This window comes from Mesocricetus auratus, unplaced genomic scaffold (genome assembly GCF_017639785.1).
Source record: "Mesocricetus auratus isolate SY011 unplaced genomic scaffold, BCM_Maur_2.0 Super-Scaffold_100007, whole genome shotgun sequence".
Classification (NCBI taxonomy): Eukaryota; Metazoa; Chordata; class Mammalia; order Rodentia; family Cricetidae; genus Mesocricetus; species Mesocricetus auratus.
Genome location: NW_024429191.1, coordinates 938,369 through 954,965, shown reverse-complemented (window position 1 = coordinate 954,965; position 16,597 = coordinate 938,369). Strand labels below are relative to the sequence as shown.

At 43.2% G+C, this 16,597-nt stretch overlaps 1 protein-coding gene across 2 annotated transcripts in view; it reads right to left on the bottom strand.

Annotated features, from left to right (window-relative positions):
* Txndc11 (thioredoxin domain containing 11) overlaps window positions 1-16,222 on the bottom strand; it is a 52,976-nt gene extending 36,754 nt beyond the window's left edge. The window contains exons 1-4 of one of the 2 annotated variants that reach the window (XM_021235607.2): window positions 15,855-16,222; window positions 10,680-10,896; window positions 7,674-7,771; window positions 2,745-2,874 (exon numbers count right to left, since the gene is read on the bottom strand). In XM_021235607.2, the coding sequence (XP_021091266.1) occupies window positions 2,745-2,874; window positions 7,674-7,771; window positions 10,680-10,896; window positions 15,855-16,102 (693 nt within the window). In that variant the 5' untranslated portion in view covers window positions 16,103-16,222. The remainder of the gene's footprint in view (window positions 1-2,744; window positions 2,875-7,673; window positions 7,772-10,679; window positions 10,897-15,854) is intronic. The other variant, XM_005084578.4, reaches the window with a different exon arrangement.
* Window positions 16,223-16,597: the final 375 nt, after the last annotated feature.

The following is a 16,597-nucleotide window of genomic DNA, read 5'->3' as shown; positions in this document are numbered from 1 at the left end:
ACATACTTGCTCAACAAACACTCAGATTTGTGCTTAAAAACAGTATATTAGGAGCTGGGCATTCAAACTTTTCTACAAAATGCTCAGGTTTTCTCCCTTCTAGCAATTTGTCAACATACTACTCACAAACGCTCCCAAAGATCCCTAGGCCTCTTATTATCCAACTTAATTTTAAAACAATTTAGTTAATTGAACTTATAAAAATAAATTAATAGATATATGCTAAATAAATCATCTTAAGTAAATTACAGAAATTCACAAAAAGGTTTAGAAGATATTTGGGACAAATACAGCATGAAAGTTCTAAATAACAATACTGTTGTTATTTGATAGGTAGGGTATAAAGGTAAAATCAAATGGTTTTGTTCATGAGTTTTAAAAATAAAGTGCTTGATATGGAACCTACCAATACCTGAGAGATGATATCTTAAAAAAGGGGAAAAAAAAAGAATTAGAAAATATAAAACCGCCGGGCGTTGGTGGCGCACGCCTTTAATCCCAGCACTTAGGAGGCAGAGGCAGGCAGATCTCTGTGAGTTCGAGGCCAGCCTGGTCTACAAGAGCTAGTTGCAGGACAGCCTCCAAAGCCACCCTGTCTCGAAAAACCAAAAAAAAAAAGAAAATATAAAACCAGGGGAAATTTCATTCCACATACTCAGTCCTACTCCTTTTTCAATCAAGTTCAAGGCCACCAAAATAACTATGACCCAGATTCTGTTTGACTGTGTTGTCCATAGTAATCATCCTATCTAGAAACAGGCAGGAAGACCGTATGAGAATAAGTAGAATAACTGCAGGAAGCACAACCTAATATGCTTGCAAGGACATGACTAAAGCTCTCATATTCCTCCGCAGTTTCCCTGGGCAAGCTCACTGCAGTTTCCAGCTACACACATGAGGTGTAAGTTAGTACTGTGGCAGTGTTTATCTAGGAAGAAAATTCTAAATCCTATCATCTCATTCTTGTGATTATCATACATGGGCCACTCTCTATTCTGCAGAATAAATACTGACAACTCAGTGTGACAGTGTGAATGAAAATGGCCCCCATAAGTCCATAAGGAATGTGAGATATACTCTTGTTGGAATAGGTGTGGCCTTGTTGGAATAAGTGTGTCACTGGAGATGGATGGATTTTGAGGTTTCAGAAGTTCCAATCAGGCCCAGTGGCTCACCCTTCCTGTTGTCTGTGGATCCAGATATAAAACTCTCAACTCCTTCTCCAGCACCATGTCTGCCATCATGCTGCTATGCTTCCCACCATGATAATGAACTAAACCTCTGAAACTGTAAACCAGCCCCAATTAAATGTTTTTCATTGTTTTGTCAAGACAGTGTTTCTTTATGTAGCCCTTGCTGTCCTTGAACTCACTCTGTAGACCAGGCTGACCTCAAACTCTAGAGATCCATCTACCTGCCTCTGCCTCCTGAGTGCTGGGATTAAAGGTGAAAGACCCTTACCCAGGACCCCCTAGGAAAAGAAAAGCAAGGCCAGGCCGTTGCCTAATGAAAGAAACCCAGACCAGGTGCCTCACCCAGCTGGCAAGATGTCAAACAGGATCTGTGGTCACCAGAGCAGTCATGGGACCCGGATAATAATTGCTGAAGCGTGCCAGGGTCTTTTATGTGGCAATACCAGGACACCTAGTCCTTGGCAACTACCCCTGCCCCCAGTTGTGTCTATGATCACCATAGTAGTCATGGGACCAGGATAATAATTGCTGAAGTGTGCCAGGGTCTTTCATGAAGTAATACCAGGAAACTTAGTCCATGGGAACTACCCCTGCCCCCAAGATGAGCCAATGAAATGCCTGTTACTTATGTAACCATTAAAACTCTATAAATATTGTACTCCCTGTAAGCCCGGTATGCTCTGCACCCGAGTTACAGTAGCATCCGCAGGCGCCTGTGTACTCAATAAATCACCTCTTGCATTTGCAGCCAGTGGTCTGGCCCCGGTTCTTGGGCAGAGGGTTCGGTTCAGTGCCCGGCGCTTTGATGCCGAGGTCTTTCAAAGGCACATACCACCACCACCACCACCACCACCACCACCACCACCACCACCACCACCACCACCACCACCACTTGGCAATATTTACAATTTTTTAAATGACTAAACAGACAGTTACCTCACTGTGCAATACTATAGGGTCAAAGAATATTCTCAGAAATGAGTAGCATAGAAACTATGAGCTAATTCTATATTCAAGTTAACTATGAGACAAGGCCAACATCTGTTTAAAATTCCCAAACAAAACACAGACAAGATTTTGCAAGTATTCTAGTCTTTTAAAGCTCTCCTGGCAACTGCCCTTATAACTAGCATCTCAAGGAGAACTTAACTGAAGCTTCTCCATAAGGTGATTTTTTTTTCATTAATTTTAATGGGGGGGTATATGCATATGTGTGCAGTTGCCTGAGGAGTCTAGAAGTGTGGGATTTCCTGGAACTTGAGTTACAGGTAATTTTGAGCCACCTGAAGAGGCTGCAGGGAATTAAACTTGGGTCCTCTGAAAGGACAGTACTACATGCTCTTAACCCCAAGCCAGCTCTGCAGCTACCAATGTGATTTTTTTTTAATTGCTGAAATGCAGGAGGCTTTTTTTAAGTGTGAAAATGTCATAATGAAACCCACTATTTTGTACATTTAATATACACCAAAACAAAACTAAAACTAAAAAACACTTAATATAAACAATCCAGTATAAGGTCTTGGGAACAAAGGAGAACAGAAAGATAAGTACCTCATAGTTGGAGAGAAAATCTAGCAATTCTGATTGAGATGGGATGTAGAGAAGTGGTTTCATCACCCGGCGAACAAACTTCTCAATGTAAACAGCACTCATGGGGCCTTTGTATTCGATTGGTCCAAAACTAGTACCAAAAAAATAAAATAAATAAAAACAATACACCATGCATTAAGCCTGTAATGTGTAACATAAACCATCCACACCATGCAATGAAAACATCTTTGCTTTAAAAACTGGTTCAGAGGTAAGCAGCCTGCTTTGTACAGGACGTGAACAGAGAACCAGCACTTCAGGTTGGAAGACACAAGCAATTCTATGAGATCAATCTTAATCCAGCTACAAATTAAAATCATTCTATTCTCCAAAAGAAAAATTTAGTTTCTACTAAATAAAGAAAAAGGTGGCCTTGGAAACTAACCACATGATAAAGAATTCCAGAATTTTTTCTGTAACACTCAAAACATGTAGGCAGATTTCCTTTTCCATGAAACTGTGAAATAAGAAATAAGGGTAGTTGACCCTTTGCCTACTAAAAAGTAATTACTAGTATTCCCAAAGGCGCACACAAAGGGTCACTAAGTGAGCCTGACACCTGTTTAAAGTATCATTATAACCGGAACAAAATGTCAAGGGTGAAGTCAGGAGGTGGCCATTACAGGTATGCTTAGGGACCTGATCCAGCTTTGAAACAGTAACACCACTCATGTACCCTCCTGAGCTACCTGGCGGCCTCAATATCCTCCCAAACTCATCTAAAGTCTCAAGTCTCAATGGGTGGTGGTGGAGTACACCTTTAATCCCTGCATTTGGGGAGCATACACAGGAAGACAGTTTTGAGACCAGCCTGGTCTACACAGTGAGTTCCAAGTCAGCCACGACTGAATAGAAAATATTTTTTAATTAAAAAAAAAATGTAAAGCTGGGTGTTGGTGGCGCATGCCTTTAATCCCAGCACTCGGGAGGCAGAGGCAGGCAGATCTCTGTGAGTTCGAGACCAGCCTGGACTACCAAGCGATTTCTAGGACAGCCTCCAAAGCCACAAAGAAACCCTGTCTCAAAAAACCAAAAAAAAAAAAAAAAAAAAAAAGTAAAAGTCTGGCATTGGTGGTGCACACCTTTAATCCCAGCACTCAGGAGCCAGAGGCAGAGGCAGATCTCTGTGAGCTTGAGACCAGCCTGGTCTACAAAATTCCAGGACTGCAAGAACTGTTACAGAGAAATCCTGTCTCATTAAAAAAAAATAAAATAAAATAGAGCTAATCTATAAAGATATCTCATGTATTCAACATGTAGCAGAAGGCTTTGCTGAGTTTTCCTAGTGTCCTAGTGAACTATAAAAGTGAACAGATCTCAAGGTACAGGACACAGAAGTATAGAAACTACAGCCATCAGTGTAGAATGAGCTGATCTAGAGCTCCTGTGCTAGCAGGGTGGTGAGAACCCATTCCACGCTCCAAATTCTGTTTCATCAACTTTGGGATGGCATCAGTACAAACTCCAAAACCTGTCCTACAAAGCAGAAAGCCATTAGTTTAAGTAGCTACAAGATAAAGCATTACAGCAAATGAGAGCAACAGCAGCAGCGTCTGCTCAGCCATGAGATCCAGTGCAAGCATGTGCCAGCACTGTAAGCAAGAAAAGCTTGTGATTACCAGGAGTGTCCAGGAGTGTTCCGCTTATGAAGCAATCCCGTGCATATGCACATGTATAAAACTGAGGCCTCTGAACACAGAAAAAAATATCTTTGTACACTGGATACTAAGCGACGGAATGAACAGAAAAGCAAAGCAGCAGACTAAGCTGAAGGGTGGGCATTTCAAAGCCAATATGCAGAAAATCAAGGTACTGGGGTAGGTACCCACCTTTTAAAACAGAATCTCACATAGTAGCTCAGGCTAGCTTCAGACTCAGCAATCTGCCTGCCTCAGCCTAATAGTTCTGTGTTTAAAGGCATGCAGCACAATACCTGTGTCCTTTTCCCAAAGCCAAAGAGTAACTTAAGGACCTAAGTAGAATGAGTGTACAATCCCCTTCAGCACAATGGTTTCTGCTAATCTCTACAAAGAAAGAACTAGGCCTGAGTTGGTCACTGGGAGTGTACCTTATATTTAAAAAGCCTGCACTTAAGTCATCAAAGCAGGGGAAAACCCCACTGGACAAGTGATAGGGGAAGTCTTTCTTTGTATAAGTCTCTCTTTGGTTAAAGTACTGTTGGCCAATAGAGAAGCAAGATAGGTGGGACTAGGAGTAGAGGAGGATTCTGGGAAACAGAGGCACAGTCAGTCATGATGTAGGATGCAGGAGAAGAGGCCCAGACCCTTTCTCCGGTAAGAGAAGATCACGTGGAAATACTTAGATTAGCAGTTATGGGCTAATAATTAAATCAGAGCTAGCTGATAAGAAACTAGCAAATGGCCAACAGCTTCATAATTAATATAGTATCTCGTGTGTTATTTGGGAGCTGAGACAGCTCAGGACCCAGGCAGCTGGTGGGAAGACTACATGTTAAAGACAAGAAGCAGAGTGGGGAGATCCGAAACCAATCTAAATGGCTACCAAGAGAAGCTAGCTTGTTCCTCTGGTGAACATTAAAACAACATTTCACATACAGTGGAAAATTTGAGGATGGAAAAGGTAGTCTTGCCTAAATAGCATCAATTGTTCCAGTAAAACCCTGTGCAACAACAGTTTATACTAGAGGAGCAGAACTGGGAAGGACTGGCATAGGCCCTGTCACTAACAGTATGCTGATGACCGCTGTGATAGCTACCAAGACTGGGAGGAATGTGAGGAGGGGAGGGAGACCCTAAAAATAAAGCTCTCACTAGTCAAGTTTTTGCCCATTTCGGCCTTTCACAGACTTGAAGCCAATCACACTGAATGAAGCCTAAATTCCATCTTCTGCCCTAGGAGGCTAAAGCTGGAAGACCATCAGTTCAAGGTTAGCCTGGGACACAGAATGAGACCATCTCAAAAACAAATAACTAGGTGTGATGCCCGCTTTTAATCCCAACATTTGGGAGGCAGAAGCAGGCTGGTCTTTAAATTCAAGGACAGCCTGGTCTACATAGTGAGTTCCAGGGCAATCAGGACTGCATAGACTCTGCTCTAAATAAATAACAGCCCAAAGTCAGATTTTTCAAACATCACTTAACATCCATATTAGGATCTGGGCATTTCTGCAAAGCCAAACATTAACATATATGTGGTAAAAGCAAATAGCTTAAAGCCAAATGTGGTGACACATACCTATTATCCAACACTCATGAGAGGTTGAGGCAGGATCACTAAGTTCTGGACCAGCCTGGGTTATACAGTGACCATAAGGCCAGCCTAGCCTATAGCATGAAACCCCCTTATCCTACAAAGCAAGGCATGGTGGTACACGCCTTTTACCCCAGTACTAGGGAAGCAGAGGCAGGCAGATCTCCTAGTTCCAGGCAACCCTGGCCTACATGGTGAGTTTCAAGCCAGGACTGTACAGTGAGATCCTGTCACCAGCCCACAAATGAGTGAATGAACGAATGAATGAATGGACGAATGGACGAATAGATGGATGGGCTAGAGAGGTGGATAAATGGTTAAGAGCACTGTGATCTACTCTTCCAGAGGGCCTGGATTTTATTCCCAACACCAATATGGTGACCCAGAATCCCCTGTAGTTCCAGGGGATCTGATGCTTTCCTTTCTTTTTTTGTTTTGTTTTGTTTTTTGTTTTTTGTTTTTTTGCTTTCCGAGACAGGGTTTCTCTGTGGCTTTGGAGCCTGTCCTGGAACTAGCTCTTGTAGACCAGGCTGGTCTCGAACTCACAGAGATCTACCTGCCTCTGCCTCCTGAGTGCTGGGATTTAAAGGTGTGCACTACCACCCCCGGCTGATGCTTTCCTTTTGACCTCCTTGAACTCCTATGTGCACATGGCACATATACATAGACACACATACACACATACACACAGAAAGCAAATAAATAAACAAATAAATAAATCTTAGGCCTAAAGAGATAATTCTGCAGCTAAGATGTAACTGCTTTTGCAAAGGACCAGAGTGTGCTTTCCAGCACCCATTTCTGGCAGCTTATAACTGTCTATAACTCCAGATCCACGGAATCTGACACCCTCTTCTGTTCTAGATGGGCACCTGCACTTACATATGCTCATGCCAACACACAGGCACACACATAAATACATAACTAAAAACAAAAACTAAAAACAACAAGACATCTTAAAATAAAAACCATAGGTAGCTTGTCACTCTCTGCAAAATGAATATAACTGGAGACCCTCTGTCACTTCAGAACTATAGGCATAAAATTATGGACACAAGTAATTTTCTTCCTAACTGAAATACAGTACTAGGGATTGAACCCAGGATCTCACACAGATCTTAGGAAATCACTTTACTACTGAATTAATATTCCCAGCTATCTGGGTGGCCGATTGAGATGGGGTCTAAATTGTCCAGGCTGGCCTCAAATAATCCTTCTGCCTCAGCCTCCCAACCAGCTTAGATTATAGGCATGTGTCACCACAGTTGGCAAAAGCTTTATCTTAGCACACTATACTACCAGGTTAACAGGATGAGTAGCGAAAATGTACAGCCATACAATGGAGTAATTCATACTTTTAAAACAAGGCTATAACATACACTCATGCTCATAGAAGTGTGAAAGAACAATTTAGGAAGCAACAGTACTGTAGAAGTCCAGCTCTAGTTTACAACCAGATGGCCAACATATACATTCACAGAAAAAGAAAAAACACACTGGTTGCTCATGGCTAACACAACCATCAAATTCCTTTATATTTTTTTTTGTCTGTGTTTTCTCAATTTTCTACATTGACTAATAATCTTGTACAGAAAAAAAAAAGGTCACTGATAAACTGATGAATATAAGTGGGACTGGAAATACATTGCAATTCCTTACCTCCGATGATACAGATGTATTACAGGAAAATAAAAGAAATGTTTCTGTTTTCTGCATTTTCCCTGGTTCCACCAACAGTTAATTGCCACAAACAACACCTGCAGAGGCAAAGAGGGTTTCATATGACTATAAATAGCAACTCAACAGTTACCAAGACTTACAAGTGTAGAAACAGAACTAGCTCTCCCAATAGAACAGAAAGTATTAAACAAAAAACAAACCAACCCTGTTTCAAGCTCTTGTTTTGTTTTAGAGTCTGGATTTCTCTGTGTAACAGCCCTGGCTGTGCTGAACTCACTTTGTAGACAGGTTGTCTTAGAATTCACAGAGATCTGACTGCCTCTGCCTCCCCACTGCTGAGATTAAAGGTGTGCGCTATCACTCCTGGCTCTGTTTCAAGTTTTTTTTTTTTTTTTTTGGTTTTACGAGACAGGGGTTTTTCTGTATTGTTTTGTTTTGGAGGCTGTCAGTCCAGCCTGGCCTCAAACTCACAGAGATCCTCCTGCCTCTGCCTCCCGAGTGCTGGGATTAAAGGTGTGCGCCACCAACGCCCGGCATGTTTCAAGCTTTCTAAGGTGACATTTACCACTAAAATAAAAGTTAGGCCTAAGTGGTTATATATACATTTACAAGTAGATATTGAAGTATTTAGGGTAAAGTGTTGCTATCTGCAATTTACTTTGAAATGTACCAAAGCTAAGACACATTAATAAGTCAGAACAGTGTCTGCACACAGGCTTACTGGCACTGAGGGATCAGGGCTGTCTTGGGGTATAATAGGTCATAGAGTTGCTGCAGGAGAGCAGTGTCATCCAGTTTTCCTGCCCCTGCCTGACACCATTATCCCCCTCTCCCAAGTGCCACAACTAAATGTCTCCAGTGACCTGAGCACAGTTGCCTCTCAGGGAGTGCCCCCTGACTAGAGGGAGTGCAACACATAACTAAATGACCAATACAACATTCACAGACTTTAGGGTATGTGCAAAATCTGTTACCTTTATGAATGCTTCAAGTATTGCATTAGTCATTCAGGGTCAGTGAGATGATTCGGTGGGCAACACAGCTTGCCGCCCAAGCCTAAGGATCTGAGTCCTATCTCTGGGACAAAAGCTATTCTTTTGACCTCCACACATGCTGTAACATTGTATCTATACCTCATACCTATACATACCAAAAAAAAAAAAAAGTTGGGTCAGGTGTGATGGTGGCATATCTGAGAGTTCGAGGCCAGGCTGGTCTACTGAGCAAGTTCCAGGACAACCAGGGTTACAGAGAAAGCCTGTCTTGAAACGCCCCCTAGTAGCTTAAAATGCCTGCCTAGCACTGATGCTGGAATGTCTGGTTCCTTACATTCCAAATCCAGAGTCTAAGCCCATCTTACATGTGAACCCAAGGTATGGTTGTTATGTTCACGGCATTTCTCAGGAATGAGACTATATAAACTGAGGCAGAAATCTCTCTGTCTAGCTCAGAACTTCAGGAGTTGCTTCCTTTTGTGGACAGTCAGTCATCATGTCAATGTGGGGTCTGAGCCACCACACACCACTTATCACAGGTCTGTGTCTGTAACTGTCCCATTCACAGCGGCTCCACATAAAGCACAACGCTTTGTCCACGTGTCCAACTGAACTATGGAAGAGTTATCTACAAGTTACTTTCCCATTGCCCACTACCTCTATTACAATCAGTACATGAAATTACTTTGAAATTATATGCACAGACAAATTTTGTCAAATATGAGCTGCCTCACAGGCAGAAAAGGAGCATCATAAAATAGTCATCTTCAGGTCTGTGTGCAGTGGTACATACCTCTAAACCCAGCACTTGGGAGAATGAGGCAGAAGTATCAGGAATTCGAAGCCAGTCTTCGAATAAAACACTATCTCAAAAATTAACTGGGGCTGGCAACTAGCACTTGCTGGCTTTCAGGGGATGGGGGTTCAGATCCCAGCACCCACCTGGTAGCTTACAGCCATCCATCTGGAACTCCAGTTACAGCAGATATGACCGTCTTCAGCACCAGGCAGACATGTGGTGCACATACATCAGACTAAACACTCATACACAAAATTTTATATGCCTGTATATGCATATATATATATATATGCACACACTCATTTTTTTAAATTAACCAAGAGGCCAGTGAGATGGATCAGTAGACAAAGGTACTTTCCATAAAACTTGGTGACTTGTGTTCAATCCCTAGAATCCAAGGAAAGGTAGAAGGAGAGAACTGACTCCACAAAGAGCTGAACTCAGGTAATCAGGTTTGGTGAAAAGTACCTTCAATCTTTTTTGTGTGTGTGTTTTTTTTTTTTTTTTTTTTTTTTTGGTTTTTCGAGACAGGGTTTCTCTGTATTGTTTTGGAGGCTGTCCTGGAACTCGCTTTGTAGACCAGGTTGGCCTCGAACTCACTTGTTTTTTAAGATATGGTTTCTCTGTGTAGTTCTTGCTGCCCTGGAATTTGCTCTGTAGACCACTGAGGGATCTGCCTGCTTCTCCCTCTCCAGTGCTGGGCTTAAAGGTATGTGCCACCGCACCAGCAACTGTTAGTCTTTTTATACATAATCTTTTCCTGTATAAATATTTAAGTAGTTGGTACAAAGTGGAAGAGAAAACTGACTCTTGCAAGTTGTCCTCTAACCCCCACATCTGTACGATGGCCTGCATACCACTTACAACATAAAAGAGATAACAAGTCACATAAGCTGGTCATGAGGGAACTAGGATTCTTGGTCTCTACGCTACCATCATCAGCACTATAACAAGCAGTATGGCATTGTGGGTGAGCACACAACTTCTAAAGCCAAAGAACTGGATTCCATTCTTGCCATTCTGACCATCATAACAGGACCTTTCTTGCTTCTTTACAGGCTTTGTGCCTGACAAGGTCTCCTAGAGTTCACCTGGACAAAACTGACAGTCTGGCACAATTTCACTGAGGGGCCATACTCTGATACACAGACTTGACAGCCACTTTCCACTTGAGTGATAAGTGCACATTACCTGATCTGAAAGCCGGCTGGCTGCCTGCTCAATTTCTGCTCTGGCAGCGATGGACTGGCCACACCACGGGGCATAGAAGAAGAGCAGCACTACCTCGGAATCCCGCCGAACATGCTCTGCAGAGTCCAGCTGCCCCTGGAAGAGGTCAAGGACTGGAGACCTTGAGGAGAAAAAGCTGACAGGCGGCTTTGCTGGTATTATCACATCTTTTGCTCGACTAAAAAAAAAAGTAAACACAAACATGATTTCTCAGCTTATTTTCTTCTTCCATTACAATTTGTGTGGAAAAACAGAGAAAACTTTGTTTTGTTTTCTCAGGGTGGGTTCTGAGACAGGGAGGGTTTCCTTGTGTAGCTCTGGCTATCCCGGAATTCACTCAAACTCAGAGATCTGCTTGCCTCTACCTTCTGAGGGCTGGGATTAAAGGAGTGCACGACCAGCAGCAGCTTTTTTTTTTTTTCTTAAAGACTTCTTTTGAGCAAGAAAATAAGAGTCTGAAAGTCACTGTCCTGAAACAAAAAGCAATACACTGTGCTAAGGTAACACCTGGCTGGGACAATGCAGATGTCCAGTCCCTGAAGGTGTGGACTAAGAGAACAGTGAAGAATGGCATGATCCACGGTCTCACTGCCCACAACCCTAAATTCCAGCCTCACCTCTCTGCAGACGGACTCTCCACAGAAGCCACTGATCTCCAGGCACTGCTGCTACCTACTCTAATGCTCAAAAGTGAGGAAACCATACAGGCTACCATTAGTCAATTCCTATAGGAGACATTTACAGTTGAATTCACTTTTAGAAAACATCATTTATTAAAGGGAGAAGGTTTATACCTATCCAAAGCATTCAGGGAAAAGCAGCAATAACAGACTTCTACATATAAATAATAATTTTGTGGTAAGAAAGATGAAGAACAAAGCAAGAGCCTTAACTAGAAAGGTTTCTCACAGTCAGAAGGTCTACAACCCTTCCATCAGGCACATGTGTACAATGCTAGAGCATTAAGCCCTGAGCACAGTGCCCTAAAACAATACATTAACCCAAAAGAAAGTAAAGACCAAAGAAGGAATAAAACGCAGAAGAGACAATGAAAACCAATAGCAAGAAACTCAACTATATCAATAATCACAGTTAATTATAAAAGATTAAGCCACTCAACAGAGAAATGACTGTCAGTACAAAATAAACCCCTAGAAGAGATACTTTTTTAAAGTATAAAGATACAGAGGCCAGTACTCAGGAAACAGTGACAGGATCAAGTGCCAGCCTGGGCTACATAAGGATACCTTATTTTAAAAAACAAATAAATGAATGTCAGTAGTAAGCATAAAGACTGGTATGATTTATCAGGTAAATATTTTTACAATTAAATATTACTAAAAATTGAGGAAAAAATACAAGACAAGGGCCAGCAAGATGACTTAGTAGATAAAGGCACCTGTCATCCAGGCTGAGGTCCTGGGTTCAATCCCAGAGATTCATATGGTAGGACAGAACCAACTTCTGGCAAGTTGTTCTCTGACGACCATACATTGTCCACATAAATAAATGTTGCAATAGAATACAAGACAGGGCTGGAGAGATAGCTCCATGATAAAGAGTACTGGCTGCTATTGCAAAAGATCCAGGTTCAGTTCTCAGCACCACATGATGGCTTATAACCATCTGTAACTCCAGTCCAAGGGAATCCAATGCCTTCTTCTGGCTTCTGTAGGTACCATGCACACAGCACACAGTTACATACATGTGTGAAAACACACAAAAAACAAATATTTTAGAAAAAGCAAACAAAAACCTAATACATAACCTGACTGAATCTCAAAATAATTATGCCAAGTGAAAAAGAGTTAGATATTAGAGGCCATAATGGAATGCCAAAACATAAAAAAAAAAAAAAAAGAGTTCAAAGGAACAAACTTACTGAAACATCTCCCCATTGTGGTCTCTGCAGAGCTTTATGCCTGTGGAGAATACTTTCCTAACCTGAAAAATGCAATCTCTTGCACAATTTCAAAATCTGCCTGAGCAACTGATCTTGTACTTCCAACACAGGCAGAGGCTACTGCCAAGGTTTCTCCTAAAAGAGGAAGATAGCAAAGAAACCGTAAAAACAAAATTAGCAAAGCTACATAAAGTGAGTGCTGTTATGGAGAACTCAGTATGGAGCTTCTGACAAGGGAATAATCAAGTACTTCTCAAGCTAAGGTTTGAATGACAAGCAGATAAGACAGTAAGCACAGAGGTGGTGAGGTTCTGTGGAGAAAAGATGGCACATTCTTAAGAGATTCTAAAGGCTGCTGCTCAGTGATAGATATTCCTACCATTCAAATGCAGGATTCATCACATGATGAATTGGGCATGATGGCACACACTTAGAATTCCAGCATTCAGATGGCCATGCAGGAGGACAGTAAGTTTCAGGTCAGCCTGGGTTAAAGTAATACTCTGTCTCAAATATAAAGCCAGGGGGGAGCCGGGCGGTGGTGGCGCACGCCCTTAATCCCAGCACTCTGGAGGCAGAGGCAGGGGGATCTCTGTGAGTTCGAGGCCAGCCTGGTCTACAGAGTGAATTCCAGGACAGCCTCCAAAACAATACAGAGAAACCCTGTCTCGAAAAACCAAAGGGGGAAAAAAAAAGAGCTCTGCAATTAAGAGTGGGCAGAGCACCCAAGTTAGCTTCCCAGCACCCATGTTAGGTGGCTGAGAACCACCTGTAACTCATGGTCCAGGGTAGCTCTGGGCTCTGTGGGCACTTACTATCATGTGCAAACACCCACACAGATGCACACATACACATAATTTAGGTTTTTTTATTGAGCTAAAATCCCAGCACTTAAGATAAGGGGTAAAAGTAATTTGAAATCATCCTGAACTACATGAGATTCAGTCTCAAAAACAAAAGAAGAAAAGCTGTATGCTAAGCATAAAATAATGCAATCTGGGGGAAATATGTGTGACATCAACTTTTTTTTTTTAACAGGTGTAAAGGGTTCTTAAAGGTAAAAGCCAGATAAAACACAAAACACAAACCAAACAAAAAACAGGGAAGAGAGCAGGGCGGTGGTGGCGCATGCCTTTAATCCCAGCACTCAGGAGGCAGAGGCAGGCGGATCTCTGTGAGTTCGAGTCTGGGCTCCACCGACAGCCTCCCTGTCTTGTAAAAACCAAAAAAAAAAAAAAAAAACAAGGAAGAGAAACATGGCCCCTCTGTTCCTCTAGAGTTTTCATGTATCTCCCAAAATTTGTTTTACATTTTTTAAAAAAATTACATGTAAAACAGATGTCCTACAGCTTCCCTAAGCTTATGAAACAGATACAAAAACAAACAAACAAGAGTTGGTTATGAATAATAAAGGTCTCTTTTTAAAAAAAGATGAACTTTACTGTGTCTGTGTGCATGGTGTGTGTGTAGGCATTCCCATAGAAGTCAGAAAGACAACTTCCTGAACCTGCTCTCCCCTTCCACTATGAGTTCTAGGGTCAAACTCACATTACCAGGCTTTTACAATAAGTGCTTTACCACTAAGCCAGATTGCCAGCTTACAAATTCAATTCTTATATGAAATTTATATCATAATTTTTCTTCTAAAAGGGAAATGTACATCAGGCAGCTTTAGTCCTTATATACATACACATTTCTCCCTTCAAGTAAGGATGCAAAGCAGAATGAATGCATGGATACTGAACTCCTGTAAATAGATGTGGGCAAAGATTAGATGCCCAGAAATGCTCAATAATTCACTGTGGTTCAACTCCCAAGTCTATCTTTTTGTATGCCATCTGCTCTGAACTCAGCAAAGCCACAGACACTAAAGGAGCTAGTCATTTATGTCAGACCTGGACTATGAATAAAATTACATTTTTAGAAAGACCCTATTTGTTCTTCCTTAAGTCTCTGTCCTCATTAAAGAGGATTAAAGTCAGATGCTGTTGTCTCATTTCAAATGCAGCACTGTTTCCACAGCTGGACAAACTGAAGTGAATCAACTCCTTGAAGCCGGAGGAGGACCGTTTTCTTCATTTGAATCCAAGTGCCAACTTGCAATAGTCCACCTTATACTTTCTGTATGTTCCTTGTGAAGACAATAAAATATCTGCTTGCTCAAGGTAAAAATTCAAACTCCAGGACAGTGATGCATGCCTTTAATCCCGGTAATAGCACAGCACCTGGCACATGGCAAACACTAAAAAATGATTCTCTTTCCACTAAAACCCCAACCTTTGACCCATTTTGACCACAGGGACCTCATATTGTGTTGATTACACTCAATAGGGGCCCAGATCAATTTCCCTCTGGACAGAAGTGTCAAGAGAATATGTTAAGTGACAACATTTTATAAACTGAAATCTCAAATGATCGGAGGCAATCACCACTGATGATCTGGGTCGAGAAATATAATTGAAATATAAACTGTGTTTATGCATTTCCTGAAAAGAGGCATATTTGCTTCCATTCTTCCTACACTAAACTTCAGTCTACTCCAGCCTTTTCCAAGTTTCAAAAAAACCCTTGTCCTGATTCCAGATCTTTGCCCTTCACTGCTCTGTAGTAGACACTCTTACCCACATCTTCCAGTACTGACCCCCTTCCTTTCCTTGTGTAAGCTTCTAATGCTAATTTCTTATGAAGCCTTTCTGACCTTCCTACCTTCATCCTTCCATTTCATAGCATAGCAGTTATCAAGGTCTTTGAAGTTGTTTGCTTATTGTATATCACCTCAATGAATATGCTCGAGGAAACAGAGACTTTTGTCTTCAGCATTAACCAGTGCTGAGAACAAACTGCGCACTGACTTTACATCAAATGCGTGCGTAGGGAAAAGCGACTAAGATTCCTAAATGGCTTGGAAATCACTACACTGCAAGCATGAGGGGAAATGGAACTGATGAAAAAACAATATAGGCTGGGCAAGAATTGCTATGTGCACCCCGAGAAATCCCAGAAACACGGTCACACACCCTCGGTACGGAACTGATATGGGGCAGCACCCTGAAAGCTCTCCATGCGGAACAGGGACAGCAGGGGTAATGCGGCCCACAGGGAGAGTCAATCCAGTCGCCTCAGACAAGGTCAGGCCCGACTTCCCCACGGGAGACACACGACCCGCGACCCCCGACCCCCCGAGCTGACCCCGCGCTGCCGGGCTGGTGGAGCCCGAGTCCCGGCAGCCTCACCTGCAGGTGAACTTAAGGGCGAAGAGTAGGGCGCAGCCAAGCGCCACGGCCCCGCACAGCAGCTCCGGCCGCCGGCGCGCCATGAACGAGGCGCCGCGCAATCCGCGGCGGAGCCGGCCCTCCGAGGACGCCGCCGCCCCGGCCGGGCTGACGGAGACGGAGCCCTTGGGGCTGCCGCCACCCTCGTCCTCGGGGTTGTCGCTGCTGTTGCTCCCGCCGCCGCCGCCACGGCCTCGGCATTCCGACATTACATGCTCCCAGTCGCCGGCTTTATACCGCCGCTGCCGCCGCCTCGAGGCCCGGGGACCGGCCCCGTACGTACGTCTCAGACCTCGCAGGCAGTGTCGCCCGCTAACCCGGACACTCCACGTCAGCGACACTTCAGAGACGCCCCGCCCACCACCCCAGAGTCTGCGCGAAAGCACGCTTCCCCCGAAAGCCACTCCCCTTGGGGGGTCACGCCCCCAGGCCTAAGGAGTTTGCGCAGTTGCTCGCAGCACTCACGGCCGCGTCATCTTTTCACAGGTCCCTCCCCACTTGTGCATACTGCGCAGGCTTGCAGTCACTCACGCTCGGCCCCGCCCCTCGTAAGGCGACTGCGCAGGCGCGGCATCCTCGTACGCGGAAGCTAGATGGTGAAGCTTCTGTCCTAGCAAGTTCTTCGGTTGGTCAGTTGCTCCGTGTACTGTTGAGGCAGTACTCTTCCCTCGCTGAGATTGTCGCTCGTGTTCTGGCCTACAGAC